Source organism: Argiope bruennichi, chromosome 9, assembly GCF_947563725.1.
Source record: "Argiope bruennichi chromosome 9, qqArgBrue1.1, whole genome shotgun sequence".
Taxonomy (NCBI): domain Eukaryota; kingdom Metazoa; phylum Arthropoda; class Arachnida; order Araneae; family Araneidae; genus Argiope; species Argiope bruennichi.
The window spans coordinates 93689960-93704882 of NC_079159.1; the positions used below are offsets into that span (position 1 = coordinate 93689960).

General features: G+C 28.4%; 1 protein-coding gene across 1 annotated transcript; it reads left to right on the top strand.

Annotated features, from left to right (window-relative positions):
- The first annotated feature begins 95 nt into the window (after nucleotides 1-95).
- On the top strand, nucleotides 96-11211 carry LOC129983856 (alpha-enolase-like). The gene is made up of 9 exons (XM_056093522.1): nucleotides 96-241; nucleotides 2766-2858; nucleotides 3452-3606; nucleotides 4216-4285; nucleotides 5981-6048; nucleotides 6726-6943; nucleotides 9272-9628; nucleotides 9992-10108; nucleotides 10753-11211. The coding sequence occupies exons 2-9, from the start codon at nucleotides 2774-2776 to the stop codon at nucleotides 10982-10984; spliced, it is 1302 nt and encodes a 433-aa protein (XP_055949497.1). The 5' UTR covers nucleotides 96-241; nucleotides 2766-2773; the 3' UTR covers nucleotides 10985-11211.
- The last annotated feature ends 3712 nt before the right edge of the window (nucleotides 11212-14923 follow it).

Here is a 14923-nt window from a genome sequence, read left to right on the forward strand (position 1 = left end):
GGAAAAGAGTTTCGCTTGTTTTCATTTATTCTATAAAAAATTATTTTTTAATTATTAAATTATGCAACCTCTTTCAAGAAGAGCAAATTATTTTCGTTTCCTTTTTATTTTGCTTTTGTTTCCCGTGTCTCATTTCGACCTCTTTAAATTTTGCCCTTCAGCTGGTGCATTTGCTCTTCTGACGTGCAGGAAGTAGGTTGCTTATCGAGGGAGTGATTTCTTAGTTTGACAGCTAAATTTCGTAAGAAAATTTTTAGTCTTTGTTTGTCATTTTTCGAATGGTTTCATACGTATCTTATATCCGCAGTATTTATAGAAATTTATTCTTAATTATTAAAGGTAGTATATAAGTAAATATTTTGTGTTTGTAGAATTGACATTGCATGACCTTGCCGGTGAGTTAGTGCACGTGAGGATATGCATGAAAATTCATTAAGTTTTAAAAATTTAATTGCTAGAAAGAGAAAAGTTTTACTTAAAGTAATTGCTTAATCAATAAACCTGTAAATTTTGAAGTTTGATTATTTGTAAGTTAACTTTTTACTAATTAAGTATTAGGTGCGGTTTTCGTGGTTTCGTTTTTGTTTTCCGGTTACGAATCGCGGAATTGATGCTCTTTTAATTCATGCTTATATGCTGAGATTTTCGATTATCAATTATTTGCCAAATATCAATGAATAACTTTGTTTTATCTTCAGAAAAGAAAAACTTCAAAATCTTTGCAACTACAATGGGAAAAAAATTGGAGAAAATCCCGAGAATAAATTATTTATAATGAAAAACGCATAGTTACTTCTGTATGATCTTCATTTATGAACTGCTTTTTGCGGATGGTGTAATTTCTTTAATTTTCATATATTAGTTTCTATGTAAATTGATCCACTTTGTTTTTCCAAAATCAATTGTTGTGGATTAAGAAATATGCAAATGCCAAGCGTCGGGCTGTTGTGTAGTAAAAGTTGTGGTGGAGTAGGTTTTTAAGACATTATTTTTTTATATATATAAAAGAGTTTAAAAGGATTTGACTTATTGATGGGTTAATGTTTTAAAATGGTGTAAGATTATTTCAATCACTAGTTGGGCACATATTAAAATTAAATCAAGTAAAAGAGCTAGTGTTTGGATCATGTATAATGAGGTGGAATATATCATTGTAAATAAGTGTTTTTCCCCTCTTTTGAATATGCATAATTATTTTAAATCTTTGTAATTCTAGCATCTTCATTAAGGCAGTATTTCTGAAAAAAAAACTTCTTAAGGCAAATTAGTATAAAACTTATTTTTCTATTTGACTTTTTAAAAAAATTTAGACATGCATCTTTTTTCTGAAGATTTGATGCATATAAATGGAATTTGGTGCAATATTTTCACACTAAATAGCATTATAACTTTTAAAGGCTTAAAATAATGTTTGAAATCTTGCAAGTGTTAGTATAATTAATGAAACTAGCAGTGGAGTATTTAAAAGTCAGAAATTAAAAGTAGGAATAGTTTATTTTTAGAAATTCAGTTAATAGAATGATTGAAATTATATCAATTTAAACTACAGGAAGTAGAATATTAAAAAAAAAGTACAATTTGATTACTTTTTTTTATCCATAAATTGACAGACAACTTTTCTTCTACTTGTCAAATTGCTAAATGATTTTGCCATTTGACAAATATTTAATCTTTCTAAATTTATTTTTAATATGACTAGAAGAAAGATTAAACTTTATTTTTAATTTAGCTTTTAGGAATCATTTTCTAACATATAATGAAAAATGCTATGTTAAAGATGGGGTCCTAAGGAAAAAGTTCCATGTCATAAAGAGTCTTTTAAAATGCAATATAAAAAATGCTAAAAAAATTAAAATGCATGAAAGTCAGATTCCATAAAACATCATGCGGCTATCAAGTTGGTTCTAGTAGACTTATATGCAGTGAAAAAATATTGAAATTGAGGGATTGAAAGAAAGTAAAAATAAAATTAATATATAAAGGAGGGGTTAACTTTAAAATATTAAAGAAAGTTTTACAAAAATAATTGCTGACATTAGTTGCAAATGTTCAAGGTTATAAGAGACATGATCTTGAATACAAAATTAAATGTCCTGGTTGTTGTCCAAAAGAGAGAAGTACAGAAATTGGATCTTGACTGTGATGTTAATATAATTTTATCTGACTAGGCTGAAGGGATTTGATTAAGAGAGCTTGAAGAAATTCAAATTAATACAGAATTTTAGTTGAAGGTGAAAAAAAAAAACAAGTTTTGGCAGATATTAAATTACTTCACTTTTTATTTCTGGGTAACTTCTATGTAACTGAATTTGAAATTCAGTTGCATACATACGTAATATGCATGCATACTTTATTACAATTTGTAGTATTCACAATTTAGTAAAATCTTGTATTGTCAAAATAAAAAAATTAACTTGAATTTTTTTAAATAGTTTTTTTATAATGTAGCTCTTGTGGAGATAGATGTCTTTTTATATATTTTAGTTTTTCTGTTTTAAAATACAGTATTTTGTAAAATTTCAAATTAATAGGATAATTTTCCCTACATGTGTTATAGTTTTTAGAAAAACAATTGGAAAAAGCATATTTGAAAAATGAATTCTTAGATTTATAACAGCCTACTAGTTTGCAATCTGTTGGATTTTCATAATGTATAGACATGCTTAATATAATCTTGTGTATTAAAAGTAAAAAAGAAAAATTTCATTGTCATTTTTTAATTTAATGCATCTTTGTATATGTTAATTTAAAACTTCTTTTCATAGATTTAACCATGCCAATTCAAAAGATTCATGCCAGACAGATTTTTGACAGCCGTGGTAACCCCACTGTTGAAGTAGATGTTGTCACAGAGAAAGGTAATATTTACTAAAATTTTAATGAAATAAAAAAATAAAATGAAGTCAGATTGTGTATATCTTTTTTTTTTTTAATTTAAAAAATCTAGTATTCTGCAGGTTCAAAATATTTCCTGCCATCCCTTTTACCACATATCCGTTCCTTGAACAATTAGCAGCATAACAAATTATCAAGGAAACTATCAGATCAGAAAAAAAATTGCAAAATGTGCAAGGAATTCTACTGCAGATGATTTCTTAAAATAATTCAGACGATTTCTAAAACGCACGGCGACAGTTAAGTATTGCAAAAGAATAAATATTTTCTGTTTGTATTCACATTAAAAATAATAATGTTTTATTTTTCATAAAATAGTAGTAGTTCTTGTATAACTCGACCACTGTAAAAAGTAGCAAACAAAAAAAGCATTAGGGTTGCTATAAGACAGGTTCGTTAGGTTATCATATTGACGACAAATTTGAGGGCACACTAAACTACACTTCAATTGTGCTGTGTAATACACAGAGCTAAGAATCGGTTTAAGAAATGTTCTGAGGTATCTGACATTTAAATTCTGTTTTTATATTTGTTTTACAGATTTTTTTTGTTTCAGGATTATTCCGTGCTGGTGTTCCTAGTGGAGCATCTACTGGAATCTATGAAGCTTTAGAACTTAGAGATGGAGATAAAAACAGCTACCATGGCAAAAGTGTTTTAAAGGCAGTAGCAAATGTCAACAACATTATTGCACCAGAACTGATTAAGAAAGTTAGTAATTTTATTGAAATAATTGAAGTAATCATGTGACTCATGATTACTTCAATTACATTTTCAAACTATTGAATTAAATTTTTTAAAGATTTAATTGTATTTGAAAGTATTGAATTAAATGATTTTTCATTAACTGCAATAAAATATATAATGAAATTTGTTAAAAATTCAGAAATCAATGAATTAAGTATAATGAACTAAAAGTTAATGCTTTGTTATAAAAACTCAACTTCATATAAAACAAATCTTTAAACTTACTGTATAGCAGAAAAAGTAATGTATCTGAATTCTTTAATTTTCTGAAATGTTATATATAAGGAATAAAGGATCTACATAAATTTTTAAATTGTATTTTTGTATTTTGAATAATTATATACGTATTGGATTGTTTCACATAGAAATAATTATTTTTTAGTTCTATTATTTCCAGTTATGTACAAATCTTGTGTATTGACATGAAATGTATCACATATTTAATAATTTTTTAGAACATCTGAATTTTGTCTTGCATTTTTCAAGAAATATATCTTTATTTAATAACTGCCTTATTAAGAAATGAGTTTTAGTCAATAAATATATATATTTAAAGTATAAAACTTCTTGTAGAATGTCTGCCCAACCAAGCAAGTAGAAATTGACGAAATTATGTTGGCTCTTGATGGTACTGAAAATAAAGGTATGTACTTAAAAAAAAGTTATCTACTCGTTCATAAAAATGTATTTAAAAAATAAGTTTTTTGAATATTCAGTATGTTATACTAAATTTTGTTAAATTTTCTTTCTAAATATATTATGTAGATTTGTTAAATTACAAATGGATTTTTATATCCAAATTACTTCTGCTAACTCCTTATATATTCAGTATGTAGCTTTTGGTACTTTTTGGTTATACAGGTGCAGTTGAAAAGTTGTCAAATAATTTAGACATGTTCAAAAAATTTTTTGCAGAGTTAGATTTGTATAAATGTTGGTGCAAGTCTCGGTGACATTTTTTGGCACAGGTTTAAATTATTTGCTGAACCTTCACTTGCGCTCGACTAATAGAAAAGTACCTAACTTACATTTTTCTTATTCATAAATTATGCTTAATTGTTGGTAAAGTGGCACAATTTATATGTTGTAACAGTTTGGGGGAAAATGTCTTTAATTTTAAGAAATGATTTTGTGTAAAATTTCAGGATTAGTTTTGTATTTTGTCTGACTTTCATTTGTCATATCCTTAGTTTTGTTGTTTAAAATGAAAGCACATATCTTTTTGTAAAATTTTTATTTTAAACCAATAAGTTAATTTTTCTCTGTTATTCCTCGTATGATTCAAATAATCAAACTATCCTGTGCTTGCTGAGAAAAAACATTAGTAATTACACCAGTTTTTTTTTATTATAACTATTCCTTTTAATGGAGTTAATAAATTAGCATCTAATTTGGGAGGAGATAGCTTCTATATTCCAAATATATTTAAGGCCAAAATACTGGAATTTATGATAAATTCTTATGTTTGTTTTTTCTGTGGATATTCATTTGGTCTAAAACTGAATTAAATAAAACATTTGTAATTTAAACCTTGCTGTTATATATATTATATAATGTAATATAAAATATTTAAAACTTATCTTTGGTGTTTGGCTTTCAAAACTTTATTTACATATTATCACTTGTTTATGCAATTCAGCGACTAACCTATATTTAAAGCTGGACTCTATTTAAAAGATTTATAGTTCGGAATGTCTTCTATTTCAGGTCTTTGTCTCACTTTAAAATTCTATACATTTTTCTAAAAGTCGTCATGCGGACAAAAGTACATCAAATTGTAAAATATTCAGAATATTCACATTTTCTCTAGACAACTTATAAATGTTTGATTCTGTGCTGGCCATATAGTACTTGTTCACTTTGTACCTAAATTATTTAATTTCCTAAGTATCGTCTCATTGACGGTGACCAATTTGGATTTCAAGGTTATCTACATTTACTGACATCGACGGCATATAAATGAAATTTTGAGCTATGTTCTATAAAAGTTAATAGCTAGAGGAAAGAAAATCTTCATTGAAGTATCAAGTTCTCCCTTAGTGTCTTAGCTAAAGATAGTAGGTAACAGATTGATCTTGATGATATTTAAATCATATGTCATTCTTCAATCTTTTATATTTTTAACTAAGTTTCCATCAATTTTATTTTTGTCATTTGATAAATTTTGTGTAGAATCCTGGAAAAATTGTTTTAAATTGATTATTAAAATATTGGGGTAGATAATTATAGTTCAGCAGTTAAGTTCATTTTTTATATATTGTGATCTTGTATTTTTAATAAATGTATCAATCATGATATCTACAGAGAGTTAAAAAGGAATGTATATTAATTTTTCTAGCTAAGCTTGGAGCAAATGCCATCTTAGGAGTTTCTATTGCTGTAGCCAAAGCTGGAGCAGAACATAAGGTAATATTTAGATTCCAAGAATTTTTAGACTATTGGTTATTTCTGCTTTAAATACTAGTATTATAATTCTTTTTTTTTAGATGTTTTATAATAAATTTCTGTAAATTTGATTCTTTATTTTAGAATATTTCTACATGTCAGTCTTAAATTTTGATTTGTCAGAAATTTTCTTTGGAATTGCAAAACTATTTTCATTATGAAACTTTATTTAATACATTATTTTTTTTTGAACTAAAAAAATATTTAAAAGAATAATGATAATAATCAATCTTGGAATAGACATCTAAATTGTTGAGATTGCAGGACATTTCTTTCACACATGAAGCTCATTCTACAAGTCTCGCAAACTCAATTAATGAAAAATACCTGTAATCAAAATCTTGTCAGTCTTTTTTTTTTATATATATAAAAGATGATTTTAAAATTTAAAAGAACTCGTATCAATTCTGTTTGGCTATATTTAAAATTCAAATCTTGTAATACAATAAAATTTAATCATTCTTAGGTGAAACTTGTAATTTTTTAATTTATGCAGGGCTGAATAATTTAAGTTCTGTGCTAAAAACATCTCAAGTTGAGCAACTGGGCTATAACTTAATTGCTAAATGTGTTCTTTTCAATTTTTTACAGTGTATTGTAAATACTAATATTTCTAACGCGTGTTTGAATTATTTTAGGGAGTGCCACTGTACAGGCATTTAGCAGATCTTGCAGGTGTTAAAGACATCATTCTACCTGTTCCTGCTTTCAATGTAATCAATGGTGGTAGCCATGCTGGTAACAAACTAGCCATGCAAGAATTCATGATTTTGCCAACAGGGGCCTCTACCTTTACTGAAGCCATGAAGATGGGTTCTGAAGTGTACCATCATCTAAAGAATGTTATCAAGAAGAAGTAAGTTAATTCAGTATCTTTTTACTTTTGTTTGTTTTCTAAATATATTACAAATTTAATAGATGTTAGTTTTGAATTATTTGTAAAATTTGATATAAGCTTTTTCTGTAGAAGTTTGCGATTCTTAAATTTGAAGCCAAGGGGAATAATTTATTCATACTAACATGTAGATTCGAATTTAAAAACTCTTATTATTTTAAAGCGGCTTTAAATATAAAATCTTTCTACATTGGCGAAATAAGTAACAGAAGAATGAAGCTGTATTTTGTTAAGATATCCACATAACCTTTCTTTCTGAATGGATTTCTAAATGCCTATTGAATCCTTTGTTTGCATTCTGCTTTCGATTCTCTTAAAACTAACTTTTTAAATGTCATGATCATGTAGATAATTTGATAAATTCAGTTTTTAATATATTCATAATGATCTTTGGCAACCTTTTTGAGTTTATCTTGGTATTTTGTAATATTGCAGATGTTCATTGGTTGAAAGATTTATTAGAGCAAACATGAAAAATAGTGGCCAGTTCAGAATTCAAGTTATCTCTACTTATTTTGACTAACTTGTAGTAGTTTTGAAGTTCATTAATAAAATTGTCAGCTTTTTTTTTTTTTTTTTTTTTTTTTGCCAGATTTTTGTGTTTAACTGTTAAATTACAGATGCAAACAGTAAAAAAAAATAATTCAGTCATAAATAATTATAATAAATGGGAAAAAAAATGTTCATTAATGTTCATTTATATGTTTGAAAATTCCTTTCTCATCTTTACACTTCTGATTAATTAAGGAGTTTGTTTTCAACTTATGACATTTATATAATAATGCTAATTTTTTTTTCTGGTTGTCATAGAAATAAAATAACGCTATAAATTACTATAAATTTTGGCTGGAAACAGATTTTCAACATAAGCAAATACTTTAGTTGTAAAAATTACTCTTGTGTTTCTTGAATTCAAATTATTTTTCTATCTATTGCTATTTTGTAATTCTTTAATTTTCATTCGGTATCCTATCTATGAATTTGAATATTAATGAAATTACAGATGAAATCATTTTCTAGTGCTGTTGCATAAGACCAAAGCAAATAGGGCAATCTAAAGTATTTTGGACACCTGCAGCTGTCTTCAGGTTATTCTGAAACCCTTCCATAGAAAATTAACATTTGAACAATGCTATAAGCTTCAGCAGTTTTGACTGAGTTCTTGATTTTTTTTTTTTTTTTCTTTTTTTTTCTTTTGAAGGAGCTAAAATTTATTAAATATACAGGTTTCCACGAGTCCATACCTGTGCTAAACCAACTGATGGCTCAGTTATTTGTGCAAACTTTGGAAAACTTCATACAGTGATTTTGCTGCAAGTAGTAAACACAATTTCTAATCAAGACTCAACATAGAAGGCTTCTTGAACTTGTCGCTAATTCAGATTTTGGTATCGGCAACCGCTTAGCCTTGCTTCTTGCTGGAAGAATAAAGAAGTACTCAAGAGACTGAAAGTACCTTCTCTTTCTCATAAAAGCACTTTACTTTTTGTCCCATCTCAACAAATCGTGTCCATCTCTATTGGAAGCACAGTTCCACTGTCAGTCACTCTCAGTCATTGCGATGAAGGAAAAAACCTTTAAAAAAATTAATGGAAATGATTGTGGTTCTCTCACTGGTGATGAACATTGTGCTATGTACACAATAATGATGCTTATCTTCAACCCTATATTTCTGTCTTGGAATGTCTACTCCAAATAGTACACTGTACCGTTGTTCAAGGTTATCTGTCTTCAGATCTTATAATTACTTCAAATCGATTTGAAGTGCTGAATTCTGGAATTTAAATATCTAAAAGCAACATCTAGAGGGGATAAAAAATGAAAGTTTCAATAACTATTTTCTATATTTATGTGAGCACAGTATAACTTTCAAAGTAGTTTCCTTGCAATTTAATTCAGCACCTCTAATATTCTTAATACTTCTTAAAATTTGTTCTGGAAGTTCTCTTCTCAAAGCATTTTAAGATTCTATGATTTGCATTTGTCATTCAGTGATGTGCTTCAAGAGCTGAAGAATATGTACCACTCAAAACACCTTGTATATGTTTTGGTAGCATTGCTATAAATTTGTTGCATCATATGCAGTATCTGTGGCTAATTTGTCAAGTTTCATACTAATTCATTTATTTGGATTTTATCCCAAATTGGATCAACAGTTAAAATCTTCCCCAAAATGGCTTTTAAACAAATCAGTATGATCTGAATGAACCTAAACTGAACTTTGAAAATTGAGTCTATTATAGAGAATTGGTAATTGTTTTTATATTAATATTGCTTCCTTATTTCTAGGTTTGGTTTGGCTGCTACTGGTGTTGGTGATGAAGGTGGTTTCGCCCCTGACATTCAGGAGAACAAAGAAGGTTTGGAACTTATCAAAGAAGCTATCGCAGCTGCTGGCTATACTGGCAAAATTGAAATTGGCATGGATGTTGCTGCATCTGAATTCCACAAGGATGGCAAATATGATTTGGATTTCAAAAATCCCAACACTGACCCATCCAAGTTCCTGACACCTGACGAACTGGGTCAACTCTACCTTAACTGGATCAAAGAATACCCAATTGTTTCTATTGAAGATCCTTTTGACCAAGATGATTGGGCAGCATGGTCAAAATATTGTTCTCAGGTCACTAACCAGGTTGTAGGGTAAGTAACTGCTGAATAATATTGAATAGCATACCTTTTTGAATTTCTTGTTTATTATACAGTTATACAAATATTTTTCATTTGATCATGCTTCTTAATTTTCTGATCTATATCATATGACAAAATATTTCAACATTCAAGAGTATTTTAAATACTGTAGTGCCTTGTTAAATAATTGTGCGTTTTTCTTGTAATTAAAAAGTATTTTTTTTTTAAATCTTGTGTAAATTTAATTATTTTAAGAAGTTTAAAATTTTGGTAAATGTTTTTAAGCTTATTTTTATTTAATGATTTCTGTATAGGAAAAGCTTTCAATAGTATTTTTTTTTACAATTTTGTTTTTCTAACAAAATTATTTTCCAGTGATGACTTAACTGTGACCAACCCCAAGAGGATTCAAATGGCTGTTGAAAAGAAGGCTTGCAACTGCTTATTGCTGAAAGTAAACCAAATTGGTAGTGTCACTGAGGCTATTAAAGCGTAAGAAAATTGATTTTTCTTGAAATCTTTAGTTTTTAAGATATAGATTTACAATGTTTGTTTTTTTTAAATATAAAAGGTTTGAAAATATATTTTAATGAATAAGAACTTTAGGTATACTAACTTTCATCTAATGTTCCTTTGAAATGCATTTTTGTAGATGTTGAAACTTTAACAAAATTTATAATTTGTTGAATACATCAATGATTTTTTTTTTCTGAAGTTGTTACAGCACCAAAGAAATCAAGAATAGCTCATTTTTTTTTTTTTTTTTTAATATTTGGTATGCTTAAAGCTTAGTAAAATTTGAATTGCATATAGTACAAGAATACTTTTAATTTCTTTTTTAATGTTAATAACTGGTTACATTCCTCTAAAGATATTGATAAATGAAGTAGGTATAATAAATGCATTTATTTTTAATGTATTTTGAGTTAAGCTTTTATTAATGGAAACAATTTTTTACTCCAAAACTCCCAAGTCATTGATTGTTTCAAAATGGTTAAAATTCTGTATAGTGAACTTTTACTTGTTTATTGTATGTAAATAGAATGTTTTCATTTTGTAGCAAGTGAAAAATATGGTTATTAACATTCTAGCAACTATGACTTGTCTGTTGTTCTGATAATTGTTTAATTTTTCAGGCACAATCTCGCCAAAGCTAATGGTTGGGGCACTATGGTGTCTCACAGGAGTGGAGAGACTGAGGATGCTTTCATTGCCGATCTTGTCGTTGGTTTAAGCACAGGACAGATCAAGACAGGTGCACCTTGCCGCTCTGAGCGTCTTGCCAAATATAATCAAATCCTACGCATTGAGGAAGAGTTGGGTGACAAAGCAAAATATGCTGGCAAAAACTTCCGCCATCCTCTCTAAACTGTTGACCTCATTTTTCCATTCCTGTTTGAATGTTTGCTTGTTACAGCTTTATGTCTAAATCCCCCCAGTGATACTATGTTCTTGTTGATGTCTCCCCCTTTTTTTTATGTGAAATGTTCTATAGGGTGTTAGCTCTAGTCCAAAATTATATCCTCTCTATGCCTACTTCATGGGTTGTGTCTCAAATTGTCTATTCCAGAAAATAAAAGGTTGTTACAGTTACAGTGTATGCTTTTTTCTTTTCAGTTTGTCAATAGGATATTTTATGAATTGCAAAGGATACATCATGATTATTGTCACAGAGGGAAAAGACATGGATATCTAGGGCATCAAATTTAGTGTCATGAATACAAAATATTAGGGCATTTATGTCTGATTTTAAAGCCGAATATGTTTAAGAGGAAGACACAATGCCTCAATGTGTGCGGCTTATAGTTAGGTAATTTTTACTTATAATAAAGCTCAATGTGTATGGGCCACAAAATAAAAATTTAATTTAATTTGCAAGAAAATTTGATCAATTTGGAAAAAAAATAGCTTTTATTAACGTATTGCCATCACATTAACAGAAGTTCAAATTAAAAAAAATAAATCAACTATTATTTCAAATTGAAAGTATAAAAACGTAATTTTCGACACGATTGTTTGAAATGAAAAATATTTGAAATATATTTTCTGAAATGGAAATGTTTTCTATGATCTTTTCAAATATCTATATTATTAATTCACTAAAACAATTTAATTTAAAGCAAAAATGGTTTAATATGTTTAGGATAATCACTCTTATTAGCGCCCATTAGCTAATTTAGGACATACATCTGCTAACAAAATGGTCTAAATAAATTAAATAGTTAGTTTATGTAAATTGAGTCAATAAATGCTCTGATGAATTTTAAATTTTTATGTAGGTCCTATGACATTTGAATGATATTTAACAAAATGTTCTTGAGATACCAATATTTTAAATAAAAATTATTGAATTCCATTCAACTAAATCACTAAAACTGCTTAAACTGATTGACTAAACTAAAACTGACCAATTTATGAAATTTAAATATCACTCTTCCATAAAAACTGGCGATTTTAGACCACTTCATCGACTGTCTCAGAGAAGATACACTAATCTTCTCCCACGGTTTCTTGACAGTGATTGGCCTATGATTATAAAAATGTTTATTATTCTAAAATTGATTTATAAAAACTTCATAAATCGGTCAGATTTGATTGCAAAAGATAGAAACGTTTATTTAGAAGTTGAAGTGTCAAGAGTATTTGAAGGGCCTGACTAAAGCAGTGGCAGTTGCCCGGGCCCCCAAATCGAATAGAAAGTTTATTCTAGGTTTCCTTCTTGAATGAACCTTTATTCATTAGTGAAGCAGAGGGGGGGGCAACAAAGTTTTTCCCCGGGCCCCACTTAGACTAAGTAGGTCCCTGAGTATTTCACAGAATGATTCCTTAGGACCAAAAGATTTGTATAAAATTTAAACTTTATAATTTTTTTATATGTAACATTTATTGATTGAAATAAAATATTTTTATTTAAATATTTTGAAAGTAAAACTAAAAATTGAATTTTATGATCAATCTGAGAAATGTCAGTTGAATAATTCTTGAAGATATATAAATTACGAAAATTATTCTGCAATGCACATACAATTTCAATGCCGAACGACTGTTTTCAATTTTCATATTTAAAAAATAAAGACTTGGTTAATTAGAGTAAATGCTTTTTATATTAATTGCAGTTTAACATTTCCATTCTAATTTAATAAAATTTTGTGGGCACTGACAGAAAATTAAAGAGAAAGATAAGTAGTACAATGAACAGGACTGTTTAAGGCCTACATAAGAGTATGACTGAATTATATAACTATCAAAATCTGAAGCTTAAAAATATTTTGCAGAAAAAGCTATTAAGAGACCAAGTTACATAAAATATTTAATTGAAAGTTTTAGAGATTATTAATACTTGTTGTAGACGGCTTGTTTGAAATAAGTATTAAACATAGATGATTAAATATAAATTGTCTGTGGCTTCATGTGAAGCCAGTTTTTGTTTTTGAAGAAATTTAGTGACATTTTCTGTCGCATTTCGAGAGTTGGTTTGAATTTTACAAGATATGGAAAGGGAAAGAAAATTCTGCGCAAAATTCTACTATATGCTAATTTTTCCCTTTTTCCTTCTCAAGTTGACATGAAAGGAAATCTCAGCATTATATACATCGTCAGTTATCTGTTGACTTTCTTTTTTAATTTGAATTGCTATATCATACTACAATTTGGAAATTAACAAAATTTCATTGTTTATAGTTAAAAACCAAATAATTATGATATATTATAAATAATTATATTAATAAAATTAGGTAAAAAATTGCCTTGATATAATACAAAGCGAAAATTAATTTAGCACTTCTGGTATATCTATGATTGAACATAAAATTTATCTGTGTTACATCTCTCCAATAGTGTAATATAAAATTTTATGTGTTGCCTTATCTGACTACAATTCAGAACTATTCGGTCTGTTCCAAAAGAGCTGTCTTGTTATTTTAAAATGGAACATTTATCATGCGGTTAAAAAGGGAGAAAAAGTGTTCATAAAAGATATGATCGCTTCTTAGTTTTAGAATCCCTATGGTATTGATTCAATTTGTAAATGTGATAATATACGAACTCATGCTGAAGTTCGTCTTACTGCTCTAATAAGTCATCAATTACTGGGGTGGAAAGTTAATTAATAATTGCCCTCCCAAAAGCGCCACAATTATTCTATAATTTATATTTGATTTGGTGGGTCTATTTATCCATGCAACTGATATTTTAACTTTCCATAAATTCATTGATCAGACCAACTTTATATGGATAAGCGTTGTGACGAATAAAAAAAAAAATGAAAAGTCAGTGAATAAGGCATATGTATATTGTACGATTTCTTCACGCGGAATACAATTTGACTCAAAGTATCCGGACACTTTCGAATTTATGAATTTTTCCGAAAGTCCAGAAAAACTAGATGCAGGAATGCGGTTCTTCTGAAGTTTCCCGCCTTTCTTAAATCTCACCTTTTCCCCACTTTAAAAAAAAAAAAAATCTGGAATTTTCACAAAAAAATTATTTCCACAAAATTTGTATTTATGGTATTTTATTTCACTTCAGCCACAAAGTCAAATTTGGACGTAGTGAAGAAATCCCCCTCCCTCCCCCCCCCCCAAAAAAAAGTATTGAAGGCATATATTATATGTTCATGAATATTGCAGAAGATGCCTTTGAATAATTTGCTGTCGCAATCTGTGTCGGCAATTGATCCTATTTGCCGGAAACATTCTTTTTCTTGGACATTATTGAAAAGATCTTTTTGATCTACTGATTAATGACATTAGTGTTGTAGAAAGAGGTGCTTATGACTTGGAGGTCACAAGTATACTGCTGCCAGTTTACGGCAATCACAGCAGATGGAGCTGGTGAATGAAAGCTGAAAATGCTAGACGATTTTCACTAGTGTCAAAGAAGGGCATATATGCCATGCTCACCTGCTTTCATAGGCCTAAAATTGAATCGAGCTGTAGTATCAGGCTTTCATTTGTGAAATAAATAAACTAATTGTGGAGTCGTTTGATGTCAGTCAGACTGCGGAGTGCGAGTTTATGTCTCAAAAGAAATCTGCAGTTGAATTATATAAAAAAGGATTATGTTAAAGATAAACTGGGCAGAAATTTTTGCAAAACATGAATTCAGCAGCAAGGAATTACAGAGCGGAAGTGCTTAGTAAACAGGAAAAAAATATATATATTTGTGACAAATAATCAAGTCAAAGGAAACTGACAAGAAAATATTTGGCAAAGCTGCCAAATTGCAAAGAAATATTCATCTGAAAAAAAAAAAAAAAAAAAAATGAAATCGCAGGTCTCAAAATCTTCTACCAATCCCGAACCTTAT

Excerpts from the sequence above, each read along its gene's own strand:
- LOC129983856 (XM_056093522.1), top strand. The coding sequence starts at position 2,774 with ATGCCAATTCAAAAGATTCATGCCAGACAGATTTTTGACAGCCGTGGT. Across the intron at positions 2,859-3,451 it reads AGATGTTGTCACAGAGAAAG|GATTATTCCGTGCTGGTGTT; the intron begins GTAATATTTACT and ends TTTTTGTTTCAG. Across the intron at positions 6,049-6,725 it reads AAGCTGGAGCAGAACATAAG|GGAGTGCCACTGTACAGGCA; the intron begins GTAATATTTAGA and ends GAATTATTTTAG.